This window comes from Thalassophryne amazonica, chromosome 2, assembly GCF_902500255.1.
Source record: "Thalassophryne amazonica chromosome 2, fThaAma1.1, whole genome shotgun sequence".
NCBI classification, from domain to species: domain Eukaryota; kingdom Metazoa; phylum Chordata; class Actinopteri; order Batrachoidiformes; family Batrachoididae; genus Thalassophryne; species Thalassophryne amazonica.
Window position 1 is genome coordinate 62,966,640 of NC_047104.1, and position 24,558 is coordinate 62,991,197.

At 40.7% G+C, this 24,558-nt stretch overlaps 1 protein-coding gene across 1 annotated transcript in view; it reads right to left on the minus strand.

Moving 5' to 3' along the window:
* The window catches only part of LOC117524952 (protein unc-13 homolog C-like), a 495,429-nt gene that overhangs the window by 219,772 nt on the left and 251,099 nt on the right, over positions 1–24,558 (minus strand). Inside the window, 1 exon segment of the mRNA XM_034186767.1 lies at positions 20,592–20,677. Within this exon segment, the coding sequence (XP_034042658.1) occupies positions 20,592–20,677 (86 nt within the window).

Below are 24,558 nucleotides of genomic sequence, written 5' to 3' on the forward strand. Positions count from 1 at the left end.
ACTGAACCATGTCTCTCATATAGGACTCACAGTGAACTTTGCAAAGAGTTCTCTTGTTCCCAGTCAACAAATGACCTTCATCGGCATTGCCATCAACTCCCTGACTATGACTGCATCGCCATCCCCGCAGAGAGTGGACAATGTAATTTGTCTTGTCTCACACATTCAACGGGCTGTGACGCTGTCTTTTGGTTTGCTGCTCCGGTTGATGGGCGAATTGACTGCAATGTCGCTAGTGGTACCTTTGCGACTGGCAGGTCAGTCAGTTCACACCTCTTAGTGTGCCGTTTTTTACAACGTGCTCTACGTTTGCAGTCTCCAAGGCTTGCACGCGTACCTTCATGGGACCTTCCTCTAGTCCTGGAGGGTTTAAGCTTATCCCCTTTCGAACCAGTTGAAAGTGCTGATCTTAAATGGGCGTCAGTGAAGACTGCCTTTCTACTTGCACTGTCTTCGGCTAAGCGTGTGGGAGAGCTCCATGCCCTATCAGTCGCTGGGGACTGTTTGCGATGGAATTCTGACGGATCTGGGGTTACGCTGTGGCCTAATCCGTCCTTTATACCTAAGAGAATTTCAACCTTTCATGTTAACCAGCCAGTTTCCTTTTCTGTGTATGCCCCGCATTCTGATCCAGGATTATCTGTTTCAGGTTCCCTGTGTCCTGTCCGAATGTTGAAGCAGTACATTAGTGCGACTGCCGGGATCCGGAAAACAGATGCCCTGTTTGTGTGTTACGGTGATCACAAAAGAGGCTGTGCTGTCTCAAAGCAGCGACTCTCACATTGGGTCGTGGCTGCCATTTTACAAGTATACAGGTCCAGAGGTCTTCAGCCTCCTAAGGTTACGTGCCATTCCACCAGAGGGGTGTCCACCTCCTGGGCTGCACTGAGAGGCGTCCCTTTGAGTGATATTTGTGCTGCTGCTACGTGGGCTTCGTCCTGTACCTTCGCCCACTATTACAGACTGAATGTGGCTGCTCCTCCTGCGGTGACTTCAGCGGTGTTGTCTGCCTCCACTCCCCACTGCTGATGCAAGGTGAGTGTGACTCTTCGTGACTTTGTTGGTATTAAGTCATCCAGGTGCTAAAGCACCGCCCTCTGGCGGTCAGGAGGAATGAAATAGAACGAGAGTTACAAATGTAACTACGGTTCTATGAATTCCGGATGACCGCCAGAGTTGCTTGTCACTCAGTCTTGCGAGTTCATTCCGAAAAGAAGCGAGCGCTGGGTGCGTCTGGTATATAAAGACAACCAGTGACGTCACCCAGGTCACATCCAATGGTATATAATGGTATAATGTTGGTATACATTCTCGACCTCTGTGCTGCGCACATGTAGTTATCCAGGTGCTAAAGCACCGCCCTTTGGCGGTCATCCGGAATTCATAGAACCGTAGTTACATTCGTAACTCTCGTTCAGTCCCATGTACAGTAAAACTCACCTCAACAGTCATTGCATAAACCAGATATTCATAGTCATTTAACAAAAAAAGTCCCAATGTTTTTGTATTGTTTTCTATGTAATAAACACCTTATATAACGGATTATGTACAACGGATTTTCGCTCACCTTGGATAAAATGTCCCATCCAATCACAATGTATTTCCATTAAACCCCTTGCATGTGGGACTGGAGTCATTTCGGTGATTACAAGCCCAACCATTTATTTTTTCACACCGTGTTCAGACTAAGACTTGGACGTGCACCTGTTAAATCAGACACCACAAAAGGCTGTAATTTGACACTTTGCTGCTTTTGCTGCTTCGTCTGCCATCAGATTTTAATAGCTTTTGCAGTGCACACGCAGATTACATTTTAATAATGGATCAAATACATTTGGCAGGAAAAAAATTTTCATAGGAAATTTTGACACGGTCATTAAATGAGGCACATGTCCCGACTCAGGATTCCCCGTAGATGTTCGGGGCCTCCTGACTGACGAATCCGTTACATGCATATCGCTCACATCGGATAAAATGTCCCATCCGATCGCAATGTATTTCCATTAAAAACCCGAGCAGTCTGGATGTGCAAAGTAACAGAGGTACGAGGGCTGTCAATAAAGTAACGGTCCTTTTTATTTTTTTCAAAAACTATATGGATTTCATTCATATGTTTTTACGTCAGACATGCTTGAACCCTCGTGCGCATGCGTGAGTTTTTCCACGCCTGTCGGTGACGTCATTCGCCTGTGAGCACTCCTTGTGGGAGGAGTCGTCCAGCCCCTCGTTGGAATTCCTTTGTCTGAGAAGTTGCTGAGAGACTGGCGCGTTGTTTGATCAAAATATTTTCTAAACCTGTGAGACACATCGAAGTGGACACGGTTCGAAAAATTAAGATGGTTTTCAGTGAAAATTGTAACGGCTGATGAGAGATTTTGAGGTGATTCTGTCGCTTTAAGGACTTCCCACGGTGCTTCCCTCTGTTGAAAGCCTTAAGGACAAGTTGGAACATGTCCTGCCTGTTAAACAATTTCTCATATACTCACTCCACTGAAAGCCATCAAAAGCCGCCTGGATTTTACAAATGGTTATCAACACGGAGGTGTTTTTCCTGTGCCGCCGCACCGCGTCGGCTGCGTCCCGACGCGTGGATCCGTCCGCACGTCTTTCATTAAAAAAATCTCCTTTAACAGTGGAATATCCGGATAAAACGCTGAAACCGACTTCTTCTGAAACTTCTCTGTTCCCTCACGACGTCCTGGATCAATAGAGCCTGAAATGTGGAGGTTTTCAGCTTGAACAGGCTGACGACGGCAGCTGAGAGCGCTGAGCGACGTCTCGCACCGTGGGAAGTCCTTAAAGCGACAGAATCACCTCAAAATCTCTCATCAGCCGTTAAAATTTTCACTGAAAACCAGCTTAATTTTTAGAACCATGTCCACTTCGATGTGTCTCACAGGTTTAGAAAAAATTTTGATCAAACAACGCGCCAGTCTCTCAGCAACTTCTCAGACAAAGGAATTCCGACGAGGGGCTGGACGACTCCTCCCACAAGGAGTGCTCACAGGCAAATGACGTCACCGACAGGCATGGAAAAACTCACGCATGTGCACGAGGGTTCAAGCATGTCTGACGTAAAAACATATGAATGAAATCCATATAGTTTTTGAAAAAAATAAAAAGGACCTATACTTTATTGACAGCCCTCGTACAAATTAAAGCTCAGCACTCTGACACTTGCTGATTTGAGGAAAGTGGGACCAGAGTAATTTCTGTGATTAAAAGACTGTTTATTTTTTCACACCGTGCTCAGGCTCGAACCTGAAGCCTGATGTGCACCTGTTAAATCAGACACAAAAGACTGTGATTTGACATTTTTTTGCTTTTACTCTTTCGTCTGTTATAATAGTTTTTTATTGCACACGCTGATTAAAAATGGATCAGAAAAGTCTGCAACTTTACAGCATAAAGTCAGCAAAAGAGGAAAATGAACAGCTTACTTTTGATTTGGATGTGATGACTGTAGAAAGTAAAGCTTGAGGGTTAAATTAGTCCAGAATAAAGCATAATCCAGAGACAGAGAAGTTTAAAACTGTCACGCACACCATCGTATGACACAGAGTTACAGAGGTGCAACTGCATAAATCAGGCTTTAAATTAATTAAATAAATCATAAATTGTAAATGTATGTAAATTCGATAGCTTAACTATTTTTATAATTATTGTGGTAGCACCTGTACCTGGATGTGTTGCTGTATATGGTAAAATTATTTTAAAAAATGTTGAAAACATTAAAGGTTCATTCAGCAGTTCAGCGCAGTTGGACCCAAAATGAGTTGAGTATGACTTGACACCACTCTCTCAATTAAGGCACTCTAATTCCAACAATACTGCACATCCTCAGCTCTTACTAAGAAGCACCATCACCAGTGCATCTGATCACACCAGTGTAGAGATTATTAAGTAGTCCAAAGTAGCAAGAACCCTATCTGAAAAAAGCATCAGTAAGACAAGGAAGTAAAGAATTTTTAAAAAGCAAAAATGATAGTTTCTGAAATAACCAGATGATGCATGACTAAAAGAATAACTTTGAATGAATGAATGAATGAATGAATGAATGAAAACTGTTTATTTCGTACATTTGATACAACAACAATTACAAGATAGATCAGTAAAGACAACAACAAAAAAGTTCCTACTGTGTACCCAACATGTCCGAAAAGGGGTAGGGTGAAGCATCAGCTTATTTATCCCTACCCCTTCTTCCCCACAACCCGTAATACCCTTTGCCACATATACACAGAGATTCCTACACACCTAAACCGATATCAATATATATATATATATATATATATATATATATATATATATATATATATATATATATATATATATATATATACATATATACACATACACATACATATATACATACACACATCAACATACATACACATATACATACACATATATACACATATACATATATACACATATATATACACAAACATAAACATACACCTACACATACCTACTTACATACAAAATACTATATATTTACAAGCCGAAGCAAAAAACAAAAACACCCTAACCCTCATTACCCTTCCTCCTCCCTATACCCAGAAAAAAACATATTTTTGTACTAACTTTAACTTTAAGAAGACTATCATGCATTCACTAGTAACGTATAAGCTGACGTTAATATGTTTTGAAAGTGTCAAGCTTTGTAAATGTGTCAAATCTTTATGTATCATGAAAATAGACCCTTTATGTTTTATTGAATGTTATTACAAATTGTATGGTGAGCTGCAACAATTTATAATATGTACAATGAAGCAATGATGGGCTGTGTGGTGCCCATGCGGTTAGTGCATTTGCTTTCGGAGCAGAAGGTTCCTGGTTCAAGACCACCCCTACCCTCCATGTAATGTGGAGCTGCACCAAGAAGGGTATCTGGCATATAAATGTGTGCTTCATCAACATGTAGATACATATCAGACCTGCTGTAGCTACCCCAAGTAAAAAAGAACTTACTTTTACAATGAACCTACGATAATCATTCATAAATGCCTATTATGTTCATGACAATGCTGAATAGAAAGGTTTGGGAATTTTAAGAAGTGAAAGCTCCTTTGACAGTGTCGGCACTTGAAAAACCTGCAATAAATTTCCAAGCATGCAGTTAAAGTGTTAAGGCTCGGACATTGGATTTTTGATGCTTCTTAAGGTGTAAAAGTTAAAGTTTATTGGGTGTACAACATCAAAAAGTGCTCTAAAAGGTTAGTCTGGTTTTTAATGAAAATAACACATCCTGGGGACTCGCTGTACGAGTCACTAAATTCAAAATCTAGCAACATTCCAAGAGCCCTGATCCATAAGAGGAGAGCTGCCGTTAACGGGCGTGGCCGGTTCGTATCCTGGTTCCAGAGAAGGCTATTCGACCGGGGTGCGAGATCAGCGTAAGCGGGGTGGACGTCCGGATGGAGGCAGTGAGCGGCTAGACGAATCTCCTCGCCACCAGCTTGAACAGCCTTTGTGCAGCCCTGCCGGGTATTACGAACCGGCCACGCCCGTTAACGGCAGCTCTCCTCTTATGGATCAGGGCTCTTGGAATGTTGCTAGATTTTGAATTTAGTGACTCGTACAGCGAGTCCCCAGGATGTGTTATTTTCATTAAAAACCAGACTAACCTTTTAGAGCACTTTTTGATGTTGTACACCCAATAAACTTTAACTTTTACACCTTAAGAAGCATCAAAAATCCAATGTACGAGCCTTAACACTTTAACTGCATGCTTGGAAATTTATTGCAGGTTTTGCAAGTGCCGACAACATAATCAAAATAGGTTATATGATGATAATTTCACAACAACATTGTTCTTAAACTCTTGAACTATTTTTTCACGCATTTGTTCACAAATGATGATCCTTGCCCCATCTTTTCTTGTGAACGGCTGAGCCTTTTGGGGATGCTCCTTTTATACCCAATCATTACACTCACCTGTTTCCAATTAGGTGTTCTTTGAACATTCATCGACTTTCCCACCATCCCAACTTTTTTGAAATGTGTTGCAGTCATCCATTTCAAAATGAACAAATATTTGCACAAAAACAACAAAGTTTATCAGTTTGAACATTAAATATCTTGTCTTTGTTGTGTATTCAATTGAATATATGTTGAAGAGGATTTGCAAATCATTGTATTCTGTTTTTATTTACATTTTGCACAATGTCCCAACTTCATTGGAATTGGGGTTGTAACTCAATGCAGCTGACGAGATGGAGAAATGGGACTGCTAACAGAATTTCCAGTTTGGAATTAAGGCGATGTTGCTATGGTAAGCTTTGACGAGCCGACCACACCCTTTCACAACAATTCGCCGACCAAATTACTGACAGAAAAATAAACTGTGCAAATGATGGAATTGGATGAGAATGGGAGAATTACAGTTGCAAATATCCATTTATCCGTTTTACTGGCTCCAGTAAAACTTAATTTCCGTAAAATCCAGCATGAATGTCCACAAATCATCAGACACAACAGGGTTATTCCATAAATGTACAAGATGTCCAAACAGAGAAATCCTAACCACAGCAAAACTCAAGTTTCGAGGCCATAAGCTGATTAAGGGCAGACATATGACTGGTATGAGATATCATCTGATTTGAGGTGTACAACTGCTGTTGGGTAAAAGTTTCAGGATTACATCTGATTTTTTCATTACTCGAATCAAAAACACTGTAAAACCTAAGGCAAAATTAGAAACTTGAGACTTTGGGAGTGGTTGCCTGGAAAACTGTGACATCTTCAAATTGAGCCACTTGTAGGCATTTGCACTAAAGTCAACACAGCCACTGCAAGATAAGAAAACACTTATGGAATCCTGAAGGGAAATTTGAATGGAATTTTGGTGTACAGTTTTCTAAGCTCCCTCGATAGCAGTGAAAGATGGTCATTCTTGCTAGAGGAGAAGTGGTATTCCAGGTGCCCACCTGCACCAGCCGCCTCATGTTTGGACCTGGGTGCTGCTGTATAGTGGATGATTGATCAGCACTGCACCAACTGCCACCTCCAAAACAACCCTTGGCGCTCTCATGTGGTTTCTTCTTTTGAAGAAATGAGGCACCAAACAGCTTTCCCCTATCCGCTTCATAATGCACTCCACTCCCATGGAAGGCAGCAGCAGATTTACTCTCCCAGAGTGCAGAAACAACAGGGGTTTTTTGTTGTTTGTTTTTTCTCACTGTGGAGCTTTGTGAAGTGATTTATTTAGGCTGAAGTGTCAATCCTGCCACCAACCCAGAAAAAGGGGATTATCTGCAGGTTGGGGGACCACCTAGTCTCAGCATGAAGAATAATGTTTTGCCCAGGATGCAGATACATAAAATAGATAATATAAATTAATATATATATATATATATATATATATATATATATATAAAAACATGTCGACGGGTGCAGTCAGTGTGAGGATAAAAATCTTTCACTAAAGCGATCAATTGCTACCATTAAAGAGATTCTGTGGACCCAAAGTGCAGAATGCTAACTGTTTAAATGTGTGACACAGCATATCTGCATGGAAGCTTTTCTAGTTGTTTATTCTCAATACAATTAAATTCAAAGTAATTTATATATGTTGCGTCAAAGAACAACATAAGACACCCTGTGGCAATGGGCACTGTACGGCCCGTTGCTCTGATGCGATCTGACTGCTCACATTGTATGTTCAAAAACCACACGTTGGGAGCTTTTTTTTCTTAAAAAAAAAAAAAAAATTATTTCATGCCTATCAGTGCGCACAGTGAGTGAAATCAGGTGGGGGGAGACTGAACGTATATGCGTGCGTGCACACACACAGCAGACGACAGATGAGGGAGTAAGTTGCTGCACCTTGGACAGCTGTATGACTCCATATGAAATATAGTTTATTTATACAACAGTGTAAGTAGCAACACCTGTTATGAATGTTTATGTTTTCTTTTTTTACTGTCCTCTCATGGATCATGTTGCTGTCTGCTGTGTGTGCGCGCGCATACACGTTCAGTCTCCCCCCACCTGATTTCACTCACTGTGCGCACTAATAGGCATGAAATAAAATTTTTTTTAAAAGAAAAAAAAAAAGCTCCCGACATGTGGTTTTTGAACATACAATGTGAGCAGTCAGATCACATCAGAGCATCGGGCCGTACAGTGTGAGAACATGAATCATGCGCTCTGAACTTTTAAATCCTGCGGTTTTGTCACACAGTTTGAGCTGGAGCCAAGTACAACGATTGAAAATATCGTACAGTGTATGCCCAGCCTTACTCATCCCACGAGTAAGGATTGAGCTGCCAAACTCAATGGTGACCGTGGTAAGAAAAAAAAAACCTTTTTTGATTATTTTAAGAAACCTCGCACAGACCTGACTCAGTCGAGTGGCCATCTGCTTTGGCTGGATGCTAATGAAATAAATGCAGAACAAAGAAGTGCCGAAATGCAAAGACAGAAATGTTGCAGCTAATCAATCATTTACATTTTAGTCCAGTAATCACAATGTCCAATCATTGAAAAGACAATGCACAGAGTCCCACTAAAACAGACTGCAATTAGCAAGTGAGTGACTGTACTGATATGATGTCAGATCAGCCATGACATTCTTCCATTTTCACCTCCACCCTGATGCATCACTAAAGGGCCTGTCACAGTGGCGTATTCGTAGAACTGCTCATTACAGCGTATCGTCTACGCTGTAATGAGCAGCTCTCTGCCCACTTCACGAGGAGTTTTTTCTCAATATGCAGCAGTATGTTGAGGACTACGTGCGTAGGACGGAAAAAAATCAAACCTGTTTAATTTTCTTCGGCGTACAGCACAGCATGGAGCCTCCACACAAGTCCACGCAGCGCCGTGCTACTGTCCGCTATTGTGAGCCCGCCCACGCTTCAACACGGTACTGTGCGCCATTTCACATCTCCCTGTTGTTCTTCTGGAGCCATAAATTCTGCAAGATCGTTGCTTCACTTTATCATACTGGACTATGATAAAGGACTGATATGATATGAGGACTGTTTCACTGTGTCGCATTGTAAATATAAATAAAATAAAATAAAATAAAAGCGCTCTCTCATGTGCGTGTGCTCTCCCTCCCTCACTCTCTCTCTCTCTGTGTATAATCAGAGCTGTGACTCTTTAAAATAAACGCACACTCGCTGCATGTCGGTGTGCTCATCAAACGCCCTGATCAATCAGTCTGATCAAAGCTGAAAAGAGCTGTGACTCTAAAATAAATGCGCACTCGCTACATAAAAAAAAAAAATAATAATAATAATAATAATGTTAAATGACTGCTTTTGAGCCGCACCACACCATGCAGTAGAGAACAGAGCGCACATCCACAGAGGCAGAAAATAGCACTGAAACTGGTGCGGCATGGCACGCGCGACTGTGTGCACATTAAAACGCGAGCACACGCAGCTGCAAGTATGAACAAACACTGTTAAAGGCCGAGTACGCGCTTATTTCGGGCGTATTTAAATGAAACACAATGCTGCAATGAGCAGCTCTACGAATACACCACTATGACAGGCCCTTAACCCCACCACAAGATGCCCCACATCTTGAAAACAAGTTCCCATATAAACTGCACTTGTCTCAGTGCAGAAAAGTCACACTCAGAGTAGATGCAACATGAGTTCATCCACACCTCTTCAATTCTGTCATCAGAGAGGAGATGAGACCTTCCCTGATCCATAGCTTGAACTTGCTCCTGTTTTCTTTAATAAGTGTGTGACTTACGTACATGTTGTACTGAGTGTTATGCCCTGGTATATGCATTTAAAACAATGAATCAAATCCTAAATCCAAGTGCTGCTTATTTTTTTATTGTTTACAATATATTTAGTTTTAATGTGATTTATTTGCTGCCAAACCTTCCATCACAACTTTCTTCAACAAACCCATTCCTTCAACTGCGAATAGATCTGACAAACAAATGAGCAATAATTCATTCAAAATGTTCCTCTGAGGAACATGACAGTCATGTCCTCCTCCTGGCACGTGTCGCTGTGGGCTGGCAGTGACAAACTGACAAGAGGAGGCAAAATAAGAGAAGAGGAGTTCAGACTCAAGGAGTGAGCGTGATGCTGTGGGTGACCAAGTGCATCCATGATTCTTATCTCCTTTTGTAACATGAACACCCTCAGGCAACTCCTACACAAAGAAGCAAACACACACACACTGCAAAGGCCTGCTGTGACAGTAGTCTGTAACACATTAGGTATTCACATGCCCATTACACAGTACACATTCTCACAGACACTCTAGCTTTCTCACTTGAAGCCGAGGCTTCAGATTGTAACATATGTCACATGTCACAGAATCCAATGGACGTTGACACTGCTCTACCTTTACCTTGCAGACCAAGCATTCAACACAGTCAAAACTATTTCATTTATTAATCCTATTAGGTCAACCAATAATTTGCATCACTTTTTACCAAAATTGGAGCAACTTTAACTTCTAACCCCTGTAAGAACTGAAATTGACCTTTGTCACCATTCTTGTTGTTTTTACCCCATAACTCCATAACATTCAGTCATAGATAGTCCAAACTATACCTTTTTGGTATCGTTGTGATCAGACAAATAATGTGGTATAGCTTTCAATATGACTGGAGCATTTTTAAATTTTGTTCCCTGTGTAATTCTTCAATTGACCCTTACCTGGCTGCCTACTGAAAATTCAAGTGCCTACTCAGTTTTTTCAAAAGAGTAATGTCTAAGGAGTATTTGTGCCAACTTTGGTGCTTCTTTCCAGAAATGAACAATTGTTACAGTTATCTGCCCCACTATCTGAAGCTTTTGTACAACAATCATTTGCGCATAAATTCAGCATAATTTTGTAATAAAAGACTGTGGTCCGATCAGAGCGTCACAGCTGCAGCTGTACCTACGTCATTTCAGAGCGTCAATAACGACTCGCCGATTACAGCCTCGTTTTCTGCTTAACCCTCTGGGGTCCGAGGGCATTTTTTGGACAGTGCACTCGCCTGGCATAAATGTTTTATTATTGCTGTTAACAGCTCTCCCTGCATCCCACAATCAAGTTTTATGTCTCTTTTTTTCAGGACAACCTGTGCTTAAAAAAATAATTTTCCACACACATTTAATCAAAACACACAGCAAACTATAATAAACAACTGTTTTGACACATTATAAAGGTAATATGAGGTCTTGTGTGAAAGGGTGTGCAACAAAAAGGTTCAAACAATCAATACAAATGCACATTTTGAACAATATATACAAAATGGTCTATGCGTTTTGTTGTCCATTGATATGGTAAACAGTGCTTTACGCAGCGAAAGCAACAGAGTTATCCAGTAACAATCACATGCAAACTAGCGGAGCAATCCTGATAGTTACACACTCTTTGTTTGAGCACGTGAGATTGTCATCAGAGGCTCTCCGTGTGCTCCTGCTTTCAATGATCGCTGTGTGTAATGGCGCAGGGCACACTGAGTATGTACTAATATTATGTACTCATTGGAGCACCCAGGGGGCTATTGAAATGGGCCAACTAGTAACATATCACTCCTGAAAACGATCTTTGGCTTTTCACGTGAGGTAAATCTGCCCTACGATTGGATTTTGGAAAACCATGTAACGGTAAACCAATTCCGATTGAACACTCACATTGCGCATGTCATCACACAGCTTCTATGAGGAGTACAAAGATGGCTGATGGCTGGCTCGAAAGTCAGCGGAGTTAAATTTTCAGCAAAAAAAGAGTAAGTTTCTATCTCATATCATTCAAAAGTTATTTATAATTTAGTAAAGCTTGGTCATAGCCGTCGTATACGATGGCGTCAGCCCCAGAGGGTTAAAACGGCCTCGTTTCTGCTTGAAACCTACTTTAGAATGATTTAAGAGGTTTTACTCTGTCATCTGATGGTTAATAATCACATTTTTCCCTTTCATCGCTTTGGGTGCAGAGAGTCCATCTTAGACGTGCTGCTGTTGTCCCAAATGACGCATACGCAGTGAAGGCAGGGCAGACCAACTGTCTGGGGTCTCCGATGTCGTATTTTGCGCTTCATAATGCACCACACATTGTCAATGGGTGACAGGTCTGGACTGCAGGCAGGCCAGTCTAGTACCCGCACTCTTTGAATACGAAGCCATGCTGTTGTAACATGTACAGAATGTGGCTTGGCATTGTCTTGCTGAAATAAGCAGGGACGTTCCTGAAAAAGACGTTGCTTGGATGGCAGCATGTGTTGCTCCAAAACCTGGATGTACCTTTCAGCACTGATGGTGCCATCACAGATGTGTAAGTTGCCCATGCCATGGGCACTAACACACTTCCATACTATCACAGATGCTGGCTTTTGAGCTCTGCACTGGTAACAATCTAGATGGTCTTCTTCCTCTTTTGTCCGGAGGACACAATATCCATGATTTCCAAAAACAATTGGAAATGTGGACTCATCAGACCAGAGCACACTTTTCCACTTTGCGTATGTCCATTTCAAATGAGCTTGGGCCCAGAGAAGGTGGCGGCATTTCTGGATGTTGTTGATGTATGGCTTTCACTTTGCATGGTAGAGTTTTAAGTTGGACTTGTAGATGTAGTGACAAACTGTGTTAACTGACAATGGTTTTCTGAAGTGTTCCTGAGCGTACGCGGTAAGATCCTTTACACAATGATGTTGGTTTTTAATGCAGTGCCACCTGAGGGATCGAAGATCATGGCCATTCACTGTTGGTTTTCGGGTTTTGCTGCTTACGTGTAGAAAGTTCTCCAGATTCTCAAAATCTTCTGATTATATTATGGACTGTAGATGATAGAATCCCTAAATTCCTTGCAATTCAACACTGAGAAACATTGTTCTTAAACTGTTGGACTATTTTTTTCACACAGTTGTTGTGATCCTCGCCCCATCTTTGCTTGTGAATAGCTGGGCCTTTTGGGGATGCTCCTTCTATACCCAATCGTGACACTCACCTGTTTCCAATTAACCTGTTCACCTGTGGAATGTGCACAAAAACAAAATAGTCTATCAGTTTGAACATTAAATATCTTGTCTTTGTGGTGTATTCAACTGAATATAGGTTAAAGAGGATTTGCAAATCATTGTATTCTGTTTTTATTTACAATTCACAAAACGCCCCTACTTCGTTAGAATTGGGGTTGTACAATACTGCTGAAAAAGCAAAAGCTTTGCTTTTCTGCAGTATTGTACAGTAACGCATACATTTCACACAAGTGTATGTGTGCCAACTGTATGAAGAGATATTGGAAACTGCAGCGCTTGGTTGCTATAGCAACTCGAGATGGTTTTGCTAGGAGACGAAGAAGATATGTATGTGCATAAATCAGCAATAAGCTCCTTTATTTGCTACTATCCCTTTTTCCCAAAAAGGAATATTGTGGTTTTATTCTCCACCGGACAGTTTTTTTTAACACCATATCTACTGTATAAAATTAGATTACAAAGTTGGACAACAGTAGAAAAGAGCATCTTATACCCCCAATGAGAAGTGAAATATGTTAGTTCCCCTTTCCTAAAATATATTTTAGCCTTGAGAATATTCTTCACCAAAGTGAATCACAAAGCTGCATTATACACAGCATCTCACAAACATGCTGTATAGTTCAAACTTAGCTGTAACTGCCTAATCAAAACTGCCCAATCTTAGGGCCTCTTCACACATAGTCCGAAGTTTGGACGATGCGCAAACTGTGTAATGTCATCCCTGCCTCCAATGCCTTGTACACCTGTTGCTACAACTGTTTGTGCACACACGCGCCTGAAATACAAAGTGTGCACTGTGCGAACCCATCGCACCCTCTCAAGGCAGGTGTCGGCCAAATTCCAGGTGACACGCATGAACATCTAACACCATTCGCATGGCACTTAGAAGATGTGTGGCCAGTCACACTCTTCACACAACAGCAGACTGCAGATGACCACTGTAGTGCTGGCAGAGAAATCTGTCCAGTTCCAAGTTCCACACAACTGTGGCTTTGGTGTGTGCGCTGAGAACTGACAGGAGGTGTGGCTATGACAGAAGCAGCTGTGGTGATCTGTCATTCTGGACATTCCAGCTATGCAACACCTACTGTGTTTGGACAGACATAGACTACCAACTGTCCACTGTGAGGCGCGTGTGTCTGATTGCTGTATTTACGTGGACATAAATAAAAACATATATCGCGGTGGCGACAAGCCGCAGCCAGTAAGCGCGTGCACGGAGCGGACATTGACAGCCTGCCAGGTTGAAACTGACTGTCAGATCAGAACATGCAGCGGGCGATCTGACTGTCACATCACCCACATGAGCTCTGTTCCACATGATGCGGTGTTTATGCTGAGGCGCGCCATCCACAAGACACACATGTCGGGCAAGACACATGCGTGGCCGACTGGACGCACCGGAGTAGTTGTGGACATAAGAGCACACTGATATTCATGTTATTTCATGACTGTTTGTCAGTGACCAAGGGTCATCTACAGATGAACAGACAGATTGTATTTGTATTGCTCGCTTGATAAATGCGGTAATTTTATATGGTGTAGGATTTTAAATTTTTTTGTAATGCTTCCATGTCCTTCGTGATATCAGGCAGCTTCTTGCAGCTTTCAAAGAACAGCTCCGTAGCTGACTGGGAATCAGAGCTTTTGAAAGGCACGAGTTTGCATCACGGGTGGTGTGTTTTTTTTCTTTTGTTTTTAAATATTCCACATAAGTGGCGCGATGTGGTCCCACAGGTACAGGCTGGTTTTTATTTTTTTCTTTATTCCACATAAGCAGCGCAATGTGGTTCCACACGTACCAGCTGTGATGTGCTGCACCTGGCACTGTCCCTGCTCGAAAGACAGCAGCGCATGCACAAACTCTCACACCGGGTTCATGCACGCCTGCCTGTCGGTGCAATGTTTCGAGGTGCACTAATTTCGAGCTGTTTAGTCGTAATTGACCAGACGTTAATCAAACTTCGCACTATGTGTGAAGGGGCCCTTAATAACAGACACACACATATTAAACAAATGTGCAGAGTGTGCAAATACATTTGGGGCATGTCCAAGCACATACTGTTATTAAATTAATGGGAAATACCAGCACAGTGCAAGGCGCTGGGCACACAGGGGTTGGATTTACCATGTTCATTAAGAGGAGGGTACTGTTGCCCGAATACAATATTGATCAATCAGTGTGGCACCTTTAACTAGGAGTGCATCAGGCAGGCGCATAGCACTGTAATACTTAGAAACCCGATGCACATGAAACAGTTTCAACTGCCTTAACAGATTAGTCAGAGTGTGTCAGAGTGTCACCAACCTGTCAGAGTGCACAGAACATGTCAACCACCAAAGCTCCCTGAAGTGAAGCAATTGCAGAGGCAAGGAGTGTGTTTACACTTATTTTGTTTAATGGCTGTTTTCAAGTCATTTTCATTATGTGTTTCATGGTATTATCATGATGCCAGTGTTGTGTGGTGGTGGTGGTGGGGGGTATGTCAACAGTAGGATTAATTCAGCCACCTCCACAGTCTCATTAACTGCCAGTCACACATCTGTTTCACCTCTGCTCTATCTGTAACATGAGAGTTTAATACAGAAGCCACTCTTTTCAGCTTCATCTATCACAGTACATTCCATGAGAAATTTGGTGGCATGCTGGGAGATGAGGTGAGAAGGAAGGAAGTGAAGATTGAAATCAAGACCAACAGTATTATGAGGACATCTGTCTTTCTGCCAGTAGAGATATGAGATTTAATATGAGGTTCATGGAAGTGCCATCTGTTGTGTTTTCAGACTTGTGGTGACCAGTGTTGCCACAGTTACTTTGAAAAAGTAACTTAGTTACTTTACTGATTACTCAATTGTAAAAGTAACTTAGTTACTTTACTGATTACTCAATTGTAAAAGTAACTAAGTTAGATTACTAGTTACTTTTTTAGTTACTTTTCCCAGCTGCCGACAACAACCCTCTGCCACCTCAACATGACAATGATACCTGTTTTGCCAAAACTCACTTTATAGTCACCCTTTCTTGACTTCAATGAAAATAAATACTTGTTTTATAAAAAGTAAAATAAAGACGTCTTTCTTGACCTCATATTTAACTGTTGACAGCACTGTAACAGTAAAACTTGCAATTTCGAGCCTACATTGTTTATAAAGGTAACTATTAAATTCTAACATTTTTCTAACATTTAAATTCTCTCTAAACATTTTACTTGTCGAAATTATTATTATTTTAAGCAATATTAGTTGTAGTAAAAAATGGCTTCAAAATTGCACCTTTAATCTAGGGGTGTTGTGGGGGAGGGGGCACATCCCTGCCCCACGCCCCCATTCCATCTAGATTCGCCCCTGCTTTGGCGTTTGAGCACAAAGAATGGATAACATTTATTTATGCAGAAAACATGACCAGATTTACAGGTAAGAAAGTTTTATTGCGTTTTCACATCATGTGGTCCTCAGAAAGAGAGTTTAGGTGCATTTGAGTGGAAAATAGTGTTAGTTGTTGACGCGTCGCGGAGGATCAGCTGTTTTTAACGACCAGATACAGAGCGGCTCAGCTCAGAATTCTAAATAAAGGAGGAAAAAAAGTATAAAAATGTCTTTGTAAAGTCCAGTGCAGGTGTGCTGATCACCGCGCTTTAAGAGGTGAGGACGAGTCGAGCAGCTGCAAAAAACCGCGGATTAAAAGCTCACAGCTCGCTTAAAGTGGGCAGTTCAGTCGAACCCCGACCCCCTGCCCACGGACCAAGTTTTATGCTGTTATCGACCCACAATGAAAAATAATAGTAACGCACAGTGACATGGAGAAGTAACTTTAATCTGATTACTGATTTGGAAAGATTAACGCGTTAGATTACTCGTTACTAAAAAAAGTGGTCAGATTAGAGTAACGCGTTACTCTAATCTTACCGCGTTACCGGCATCACTGGTGGTGACAGACTCTACACTGCTGAGGCAGCATGTGACTGCATCCAATTGATGGATTCACAGTGACAACATATTACATTGTTTCACACAAGAATATTAAAGATTGCAAGCCATAAATCTGTGGACAGCAGAATTTCCTTTCTCTGTGCCTTTGCACATCAACACAGTGGCACACAAACTGGGTGTCCTGAGTTTCTTATCTGTTTAGACTGTGGCATTGATCAATTTTTTTATCTTGATGAAAAAGAACTTCCAGTTTCTGCACAGAGATCAATAGTGTTAAATCAAGGCTGTAATATAGATAGACAACACAGCTCATCATGGCCAGAAATGTCAGACAACCGACACTGAACAACTGCAAGACAAACTGAGGTATAACACTCAGTGACAGGATAACACACCCACAATCCCGAGCAGCTAGCTGTTAATGATAGAGCAGGAAGTAAGTGCTAATGATTAAAAAGCTGGCAATTAGCTATACAGTTATTTTGAGCTATCCAGGATTTTGTGTCTGTCAATATAAGATGATTAATTACTGCACTCCATCATCAGAAATTTATCTCACTTTGTCACAACTCCAACAGGGAAGGATTCAGTCAAGATAAACTCATTTTGGACAGTGTCAGCTGAGTGTAAGATTCTCCAGCTTGAGCGCACTCAAGCTGCTGTTGGCTGCACAGTCAATTCTGAAGAGTGAAATGGACTCTGAAGTGAGTAGATATAGTGTTAAATCAACTCATCATTGTGTTAAATCATTTCCATCATAGTGTTAAATCAGATTGATCACTGCTAAGGTCAGATCAGTGGTTCCCAAACTGAGGGCTACAAAGGTATGTAGTGCAGATGGGCTGCAGCCCCCTGGTGGGTGTGAAGGTAATGCAGCAATGAGAGGTAATTAAAAATAAATTGGTGGAGGGTGATGTCTTGGACCTTTAATTTTGTAATAAATATTAAAATTACCTAAAAATATTTTATTTCAAAAAATCTAATCAGAAGTAATAAAACAAAGCCAAGGGATTTAAAGTATGCATTATTCTTTGTTTAACTCGGTGACATGAGGTGTGCAGCCAGTACATTCTGAATGCCAGTCCCAAGCTCAGATAAATGAGGAGGGTAGAAGGAGGCAGGCGTTAACCTTAAAGTTTGTCAAATCTCTGCCACATGGGGTGTGCAGTCAGTAGGGCAAATTGGGGCACGGTGAATCACAGGGCACAGTGAATCAGTCTAGAAAGTGATTTACTAAGCCCCAGTATCAAGTAGATGACAAATATTATTTGTTGAAGCTTATACATTTATTTTTCCATGAATTATTTCTATAAGTTGTATATATAAACAACTGTTTTCACTTTTGAACAGAAATTATGACAGTTGTATTTATAATAGTTTTGTAAAGGACTTATATCACTATATAAGACACTCACACATTACATAGCTGGTTTGCTGGATTATAGTTTGTATATGCATCAGCATATATTTAATAATTTTGAAGAAATCTTTATAATCATGTGTTTTTTCATTATATTCTAAGTTGATTCACTGTGCCCCGGACACTGATTCATTATGCTCCATGAATTAGTGGCCGGGGCATAGTGAATAAAAAATTTTTAAATCGATTTTAAACGCTTGTAAATTACACTTGAGGAGACATACACCTACAACTACTCCGGGTGGAGTAGCAGGGTGTAAGTGAGAGTTGGGACTTTGAATGTCTGATAGGGGAGAGAGCTGGCTGACATGATGGAAAGGAGAAAGGTAGGCATATTATGTGTGCAAGAGACCAAGTGGAACGGAAGTAAGATCAGGAGCATAGGCAGTGGGTTCAAATTGTTATATCATGGTGTAGATAGGAAGAGAAATGGTGGTGTGGTTATTTTAAAAAGAGTATGTTAAGTGTGTGTTGGAGGTTAAGCGAGTGTCTGACAAGGTAATGAGTGTGAAGTTGGAAATTGAAGGGGTGTTGATGAATATCATTGGTGCATATGTCCCACAAGTAACTCCGCCCCATGGGGTGTGGAGTCAATACATTCTGAGAGTCAGTCCCAAGCCCAGATAAATGAGGAGGGTAGAAGGAGGCAGGCGTTAACCATAGAGTTTGTCAAATCTCAGCCACATGGGGTGTGCAGCCAGTACACTCTGAGTGCCGGTCCCAAGCCTGGATAAAAGAGTAGGGTTGCATTAAGAAGGGCATCCAGTGTAAAACAGGCCAACCCAACCATGCAGAGTACAAATTGAATTTCCATTCCGGATCAGTTCAGGCCCGGGTTAACAACAACCGTATTGGTGCCATTGCCCAACAGGGTACCAGTGGAAATTGGGCTACTGCTGAGTGAAGAAGAAGAAGGGGAGGAGAACGTGTGGAAGTGAGAGTTGGCACTTGGAATGTTTGGTAAAGGGAGACAGCTGGCTGACATGATGGAGAGGAGAATGGTGGATATATTGTATGAGCAAGAGACCAAGTGTAAGGGAAGTAAGAGCAGGAGCATAGGTGGTGGGTTCAAGTTATTGTATCACTGTGTGGATAGGAAGAGAAATGGTGTTGGGGTCATTTTAAAGAAAGAGTATGTTAAGAGTCTGTTGGAGGTTAAGCAAGTGTTGAAGGGGTGATGATGAATATCATCAGTGCATATGCTCCAATGGTAGGTCGTGAGATGATGGAGAAAGAAGATTTCTTGAGTGAGTTTATCTACTAATCATTTATGATTATTTAAATCAGGCCTGGTGCACCTTTCATCACTCCTCAAAAAAAGGGGGTGGGGGGGGGGTAAAATGACTAGACTGAACAGACTGGATTAGCCTCTATGACCTGTGTTCTATCATCTAGCTTCTGTGTCGTGCATATGTCTACTTCACGTGTATTCCTGCTATCTGGGCTGTGTGCAGAAGTGTGCACTTTATGGAGTGGCTCATGCAAAGCAGGTCCGAACACTTCTCATCAAGCACAGAATAAATGTGTCCTATTCCACTGACTTTGTAGCTGAACGTTTTTAATCTTCGTGCAGAGGTGTACAGCCTGTCCACAATGTCAAAGGAGAGCAGGTGGTCTGACAACAAACAGTAACAAAACGCATAGTGTCGAATCATTGACATGAACACGATCACATGATTTCACAGCCTTGATGTGTGAAAGAAATTCTACGTAAATAAAATTCAAGCATGAATGTAAAATCTTTGCTACTGTCGTGGAGACTGTCTTCCAAATGCTTCTTTAAGCACTCCCATACTTGAGGTAAACAGCAGAAAACTCCTTTTTCAGAGGATGTCATTGACATCTCTATTAACATTGGATTAAGTTTGGAATAGCTGATTTAGACAGAGCTGATTTAACACTACTTGGAATGGAACCATATACGTTCACTGTGTACTTAAAGGCTATTTCTGAAAAGGTTACTGCATGTTTTTAAATCTCATTTTGTGCCTGAATGGCCACAGCAAATGGCCACCAAATTGTTCCTGTCTGTCTGGAGGTTCAGAATATTAAAAAGGAGTTAAAGTGAGGTATTTTTTAATCACTATTGCAAATGGACTCGATTGTTGGATAGGTATGGTGTAGGTGTTACTCTTTGTGTATAATGCGTTGTCATGATTTCCATTTTGATTTGGCTCCAAATAAATAAACTGAATTGACTTAACAGTTTTAAGTCACTCATTTAAACACAACACACAAAGACATACATGTCTCGACACGTTGTCTATAACAAGCAGCACAGCTTACCTTCCATTGCGTACTTCATATCCTGGGCAAAGAGGTTCCACATGATCTCAGCACTGATCTTGCCCACATTCAGCTCCTGTGGAAACCTCAAAAACCAAAATGGATTCCAGTCAGACTAATTTTCTTATAATGACACGCTAGACTGAGCAGTCTGATGGCCTGGCCCAGCCTGAATCTCTGACAAACAAGGTAACGGATGTAACAGATGTACAGGGAGGCATGGCTGGTGAATCTTATAATCTAATAATCCCCAATCATTTCCAAACCAGGCTGATATGGAGCAGAATGGACATGCATGTAATAGGATAAAGTGTAGGAAAATGCACAGCAAAGAAGAGAAAGTGAGGAAAAAAAAAAAAAAAACAGTTTGGCAAGTACAATATAATTTGCTATTTTGAATGCCCAGAGATTTCCAGTCAAACCTTGAATGTGACATGCCAGTGGTTAAATTACCCATATCATCAGACTGCGATGGGAGGACATTTATAGTTATTGGGGTCTTGGTTTGGCGCGAGTCAATTCAGCTGAAAATGTTTAATGTTTGTTAAAGGCAGACCTGGTTCTAAGAACAGATATATCCAACATTTTCTTAAAATTTCAAAACCATCATCTATTCAGCTGGGGCATGCCTGTCGAAATGAATGCACAATTGCACAGAAGCACATTCATCCACCCACTTCCCTGTATCCTCTCCAACCTTACGCACATCCCTATACAGAACGGAATAAACAAAGACTCAAAGGAGGATTTGTGCACCCAGTGGAGCATTAAAATGGGGAAAAAACATTAATCAAAGAAACAATTGCTCCCTCCTTCATCTCCATCATTCTGAGAACATTTCTCTCTTTAGACTTTTTAATACTCCCACATGGTACAGTAGGCAAAACAGCTAATGAAAACCTCTCATGAAAAAACGTGAAGGTAGCATCAACAACTGCGTCATTCATTTTACCACCTCTGTCAGCAGTGGTGAGCACAGTTTATCTAAATGTTAGCTTTGAAATCTGTTAATCTGCTAACTAATAATGTATCTGAGGTAACACTGAACTGATATACCGTTAAAACATTTCGCTGAAGCTAAACACTAAAGTTTATTGTATGAAATAAGCTTTGGCTTGCAGTTTAATTTTTTCTCTAAACAGCTGAAATTTTAACATGCTGAAGTGTAAACATGGTTGTTCCCTAAAAGCAGTGTTGGGCACAGTTCCGATAATCCGATAACAGATAATTATCGAAGATAATGTTTTCATTATTGGATTATCTTTTTAGATAACTTTAAAAACCATTATCTGACTAATTATCTTCCAATAAATTTTTGTCCAATAACTTTTAGACCGATAACGTATTAAACAAAGCTGAACAGCGGCAAACATTTTTAAAATTTAAAATCAGTTGAGTACCTACCTGTTAAAAGTTTCCTAACAGATATATAGTTCCACCCTCTGCAAACAGAAGAGAGCTGCTTCCAGGAGTAACCATTCTGTCCTCTGCAGGCAAAGGAGAACTGGTCTCTCACACACACACACACACACACACACACACACACACACACACACACACACACACACACACACACACACACACACACACACACACACACACACACACACACACACACACAAAATCATTTCCTTTAACTTTAACACCATACTGATATGCTGGCAATATCACCAAAGTCATCCAGAGGCATACATTTTTAACTTATGGTTCAAATTTTAACCAAACTAATTTTGGACAAGTTATTTAAAATTACTGTCATGTCTGAAGTTTTATAAAGAGAAAATATCAGATATACGTTTTAGTTTTAAAGTAATGTGCTAATTTTTAAGGTTTTAGTGAGCACATGCTGTGCCCAGCAGTGCATTATGGATAGGATAGAGTAATCTCAGTACGTTCATGACATGAGAAATGCATTTCAGACATTCTGTTCAGGCTCCAGCATTAAACTGTAGTGCCTAAAACTCTTGTGAATATATTCTCTGGGTTTATAGACATTGTTATTGTATTTGCGTTTGTTAAATTCCATGCATCTTCAATGTAGCAGACACGGATTATCTGGAATTTTGTTTTGGCAAGTTTTCAAGGCCTCTACTGCCATCTACTGGCCAGTAGTGTTCACGGCAGTTCATGGCAGTATTTGTCCTGAAGCTGAGCAGACACTGTATATTTTTAATCACTGTACTCTCAGTCCAAACTGTACCACAAAAGTTCAGAGCGCATGATTTATGTTCTCACACACATTGTACGTTCAAAAACCACACGTCGAACTCATGTTTCCAGAAGCAAAACGTAAGCTTTTCTTTCAAATTTAATTTACAAAAACTCTCGATGGGAGACATCAAAGTTTAAAAACAAAACAAAACAACAACAAAAACACATGCACAGTGCGAGCGGTTGGATGCTTGTAGCTCTTCAGCAGCAGGATACCCTCACGACGGTCGACCAGAATAATATCAAACAGGTTGGATTTTCATTCGACCATACGATCGGCGATCAGGAGGTGGTCGTAAGATGTTAAACGCAGCTTTTTACTCTATGTACACTACACGATGCAGGACGTGCGATTAACCTGAAATTCGGTCCAAAAAATTCTTGCACGAATGAAAAAACATCTGAAAAAGGGCGAAAACTCGCACAGTGTAAAGCCAACATTTATGTGTCAAGACAATATTGAGTGCACGTTTTACAACATCATAAAACGTGCGCACGGCACTAATAAAATAAGCGCACATTCTCTCCACATGCAGAACATTTTGTGATGACACTTCCAGGGCTCCGTAAAAATGCCTGTTTTTACAAATAAAAAATGGAATATTTTACAAAAGCACATTTATCCGTAAACACCAACACACGACACATGTCACATTAACGTGTTGGTTTATATAATGAATGACTGAACCAATCAGTGTTTAGCAGAGGCACTTTTACCCAGAATCCTTTGCGATCTGTCTGTGTTTGTTACAAAACCTCAGAATTAGCGCATTAGTCAACATTAAAAGATATATGTTATATTTTAACTTTGTATAAATGACAGAATTGACATTAATGAAGTTATTCTATCAGTATCCACACCAAACCATAAGTCAGCATGACTTTATTGTCCAAGACCTCCGCCTGACCGGAATGTTGTGATTGGTAGAGAGGTAGCTTTGTGGCTGCTCTCAGGGTGCTTCTGTGCTAGAAGCTGTGTAGTAAACAAGAGCTTCCAGCAGGGGGCAGGATCTTCAAACACAGAAGTGCGGGCTCATTGTTTGGGTCTATTGTCGCTTTTGATGCTTCCAAAAGAACTCAAATTCAGCTTGTTAGTAGTTGCAAATGTACCAGAGACAATACTGGAATTTATCGGTTATCTGTAACTACATTTTTGGGTGGTTTATCTTTATCAAAGATAACTTTTCAATTATCTGATTATCTGTTATCGAAGTTAATTTTTTGGTTATCTGTGCCCACCACTGCCTAAACGGTTAGGCATGCCTAAAAGATGATGATCAACATGGACATAAACAACTGAAGGAAGAAGGAAAGAAAGGAAGAAGTTAAACAATATTTTACATTCAACATACAGTTTGTTCACAGTACAGAACATATTAAATGAATACGAAACATTGAGGAATAAAAATAAATGTAAAAAAACTTTAAGAATGTAATTAATGCATTTACTGTGGTGTTGGATTCCATCAAGGTGATGCTTGTTGCCTTTCCATGATGTGTCAATTTCACTTATTGGATTACTGTTTAAGTTCCAAAAGGAATAAACATGTATAACTTTTGGTTTTACAAACATTTTTTGGACAGTGAACTTTATTCAAAAAATTGTTAGCTGACTTGATGTGAGCTGATCTATATTTAGTGGAAGCTAACTGGTCCACAATTGGTTTTCAAAGTTAGCTAAAAAGCCTAATCCACAAATAAAACGTTAGCTTCGGTACTGACTGAATAGTTGAACTGTACCCACTACTGTGGTATT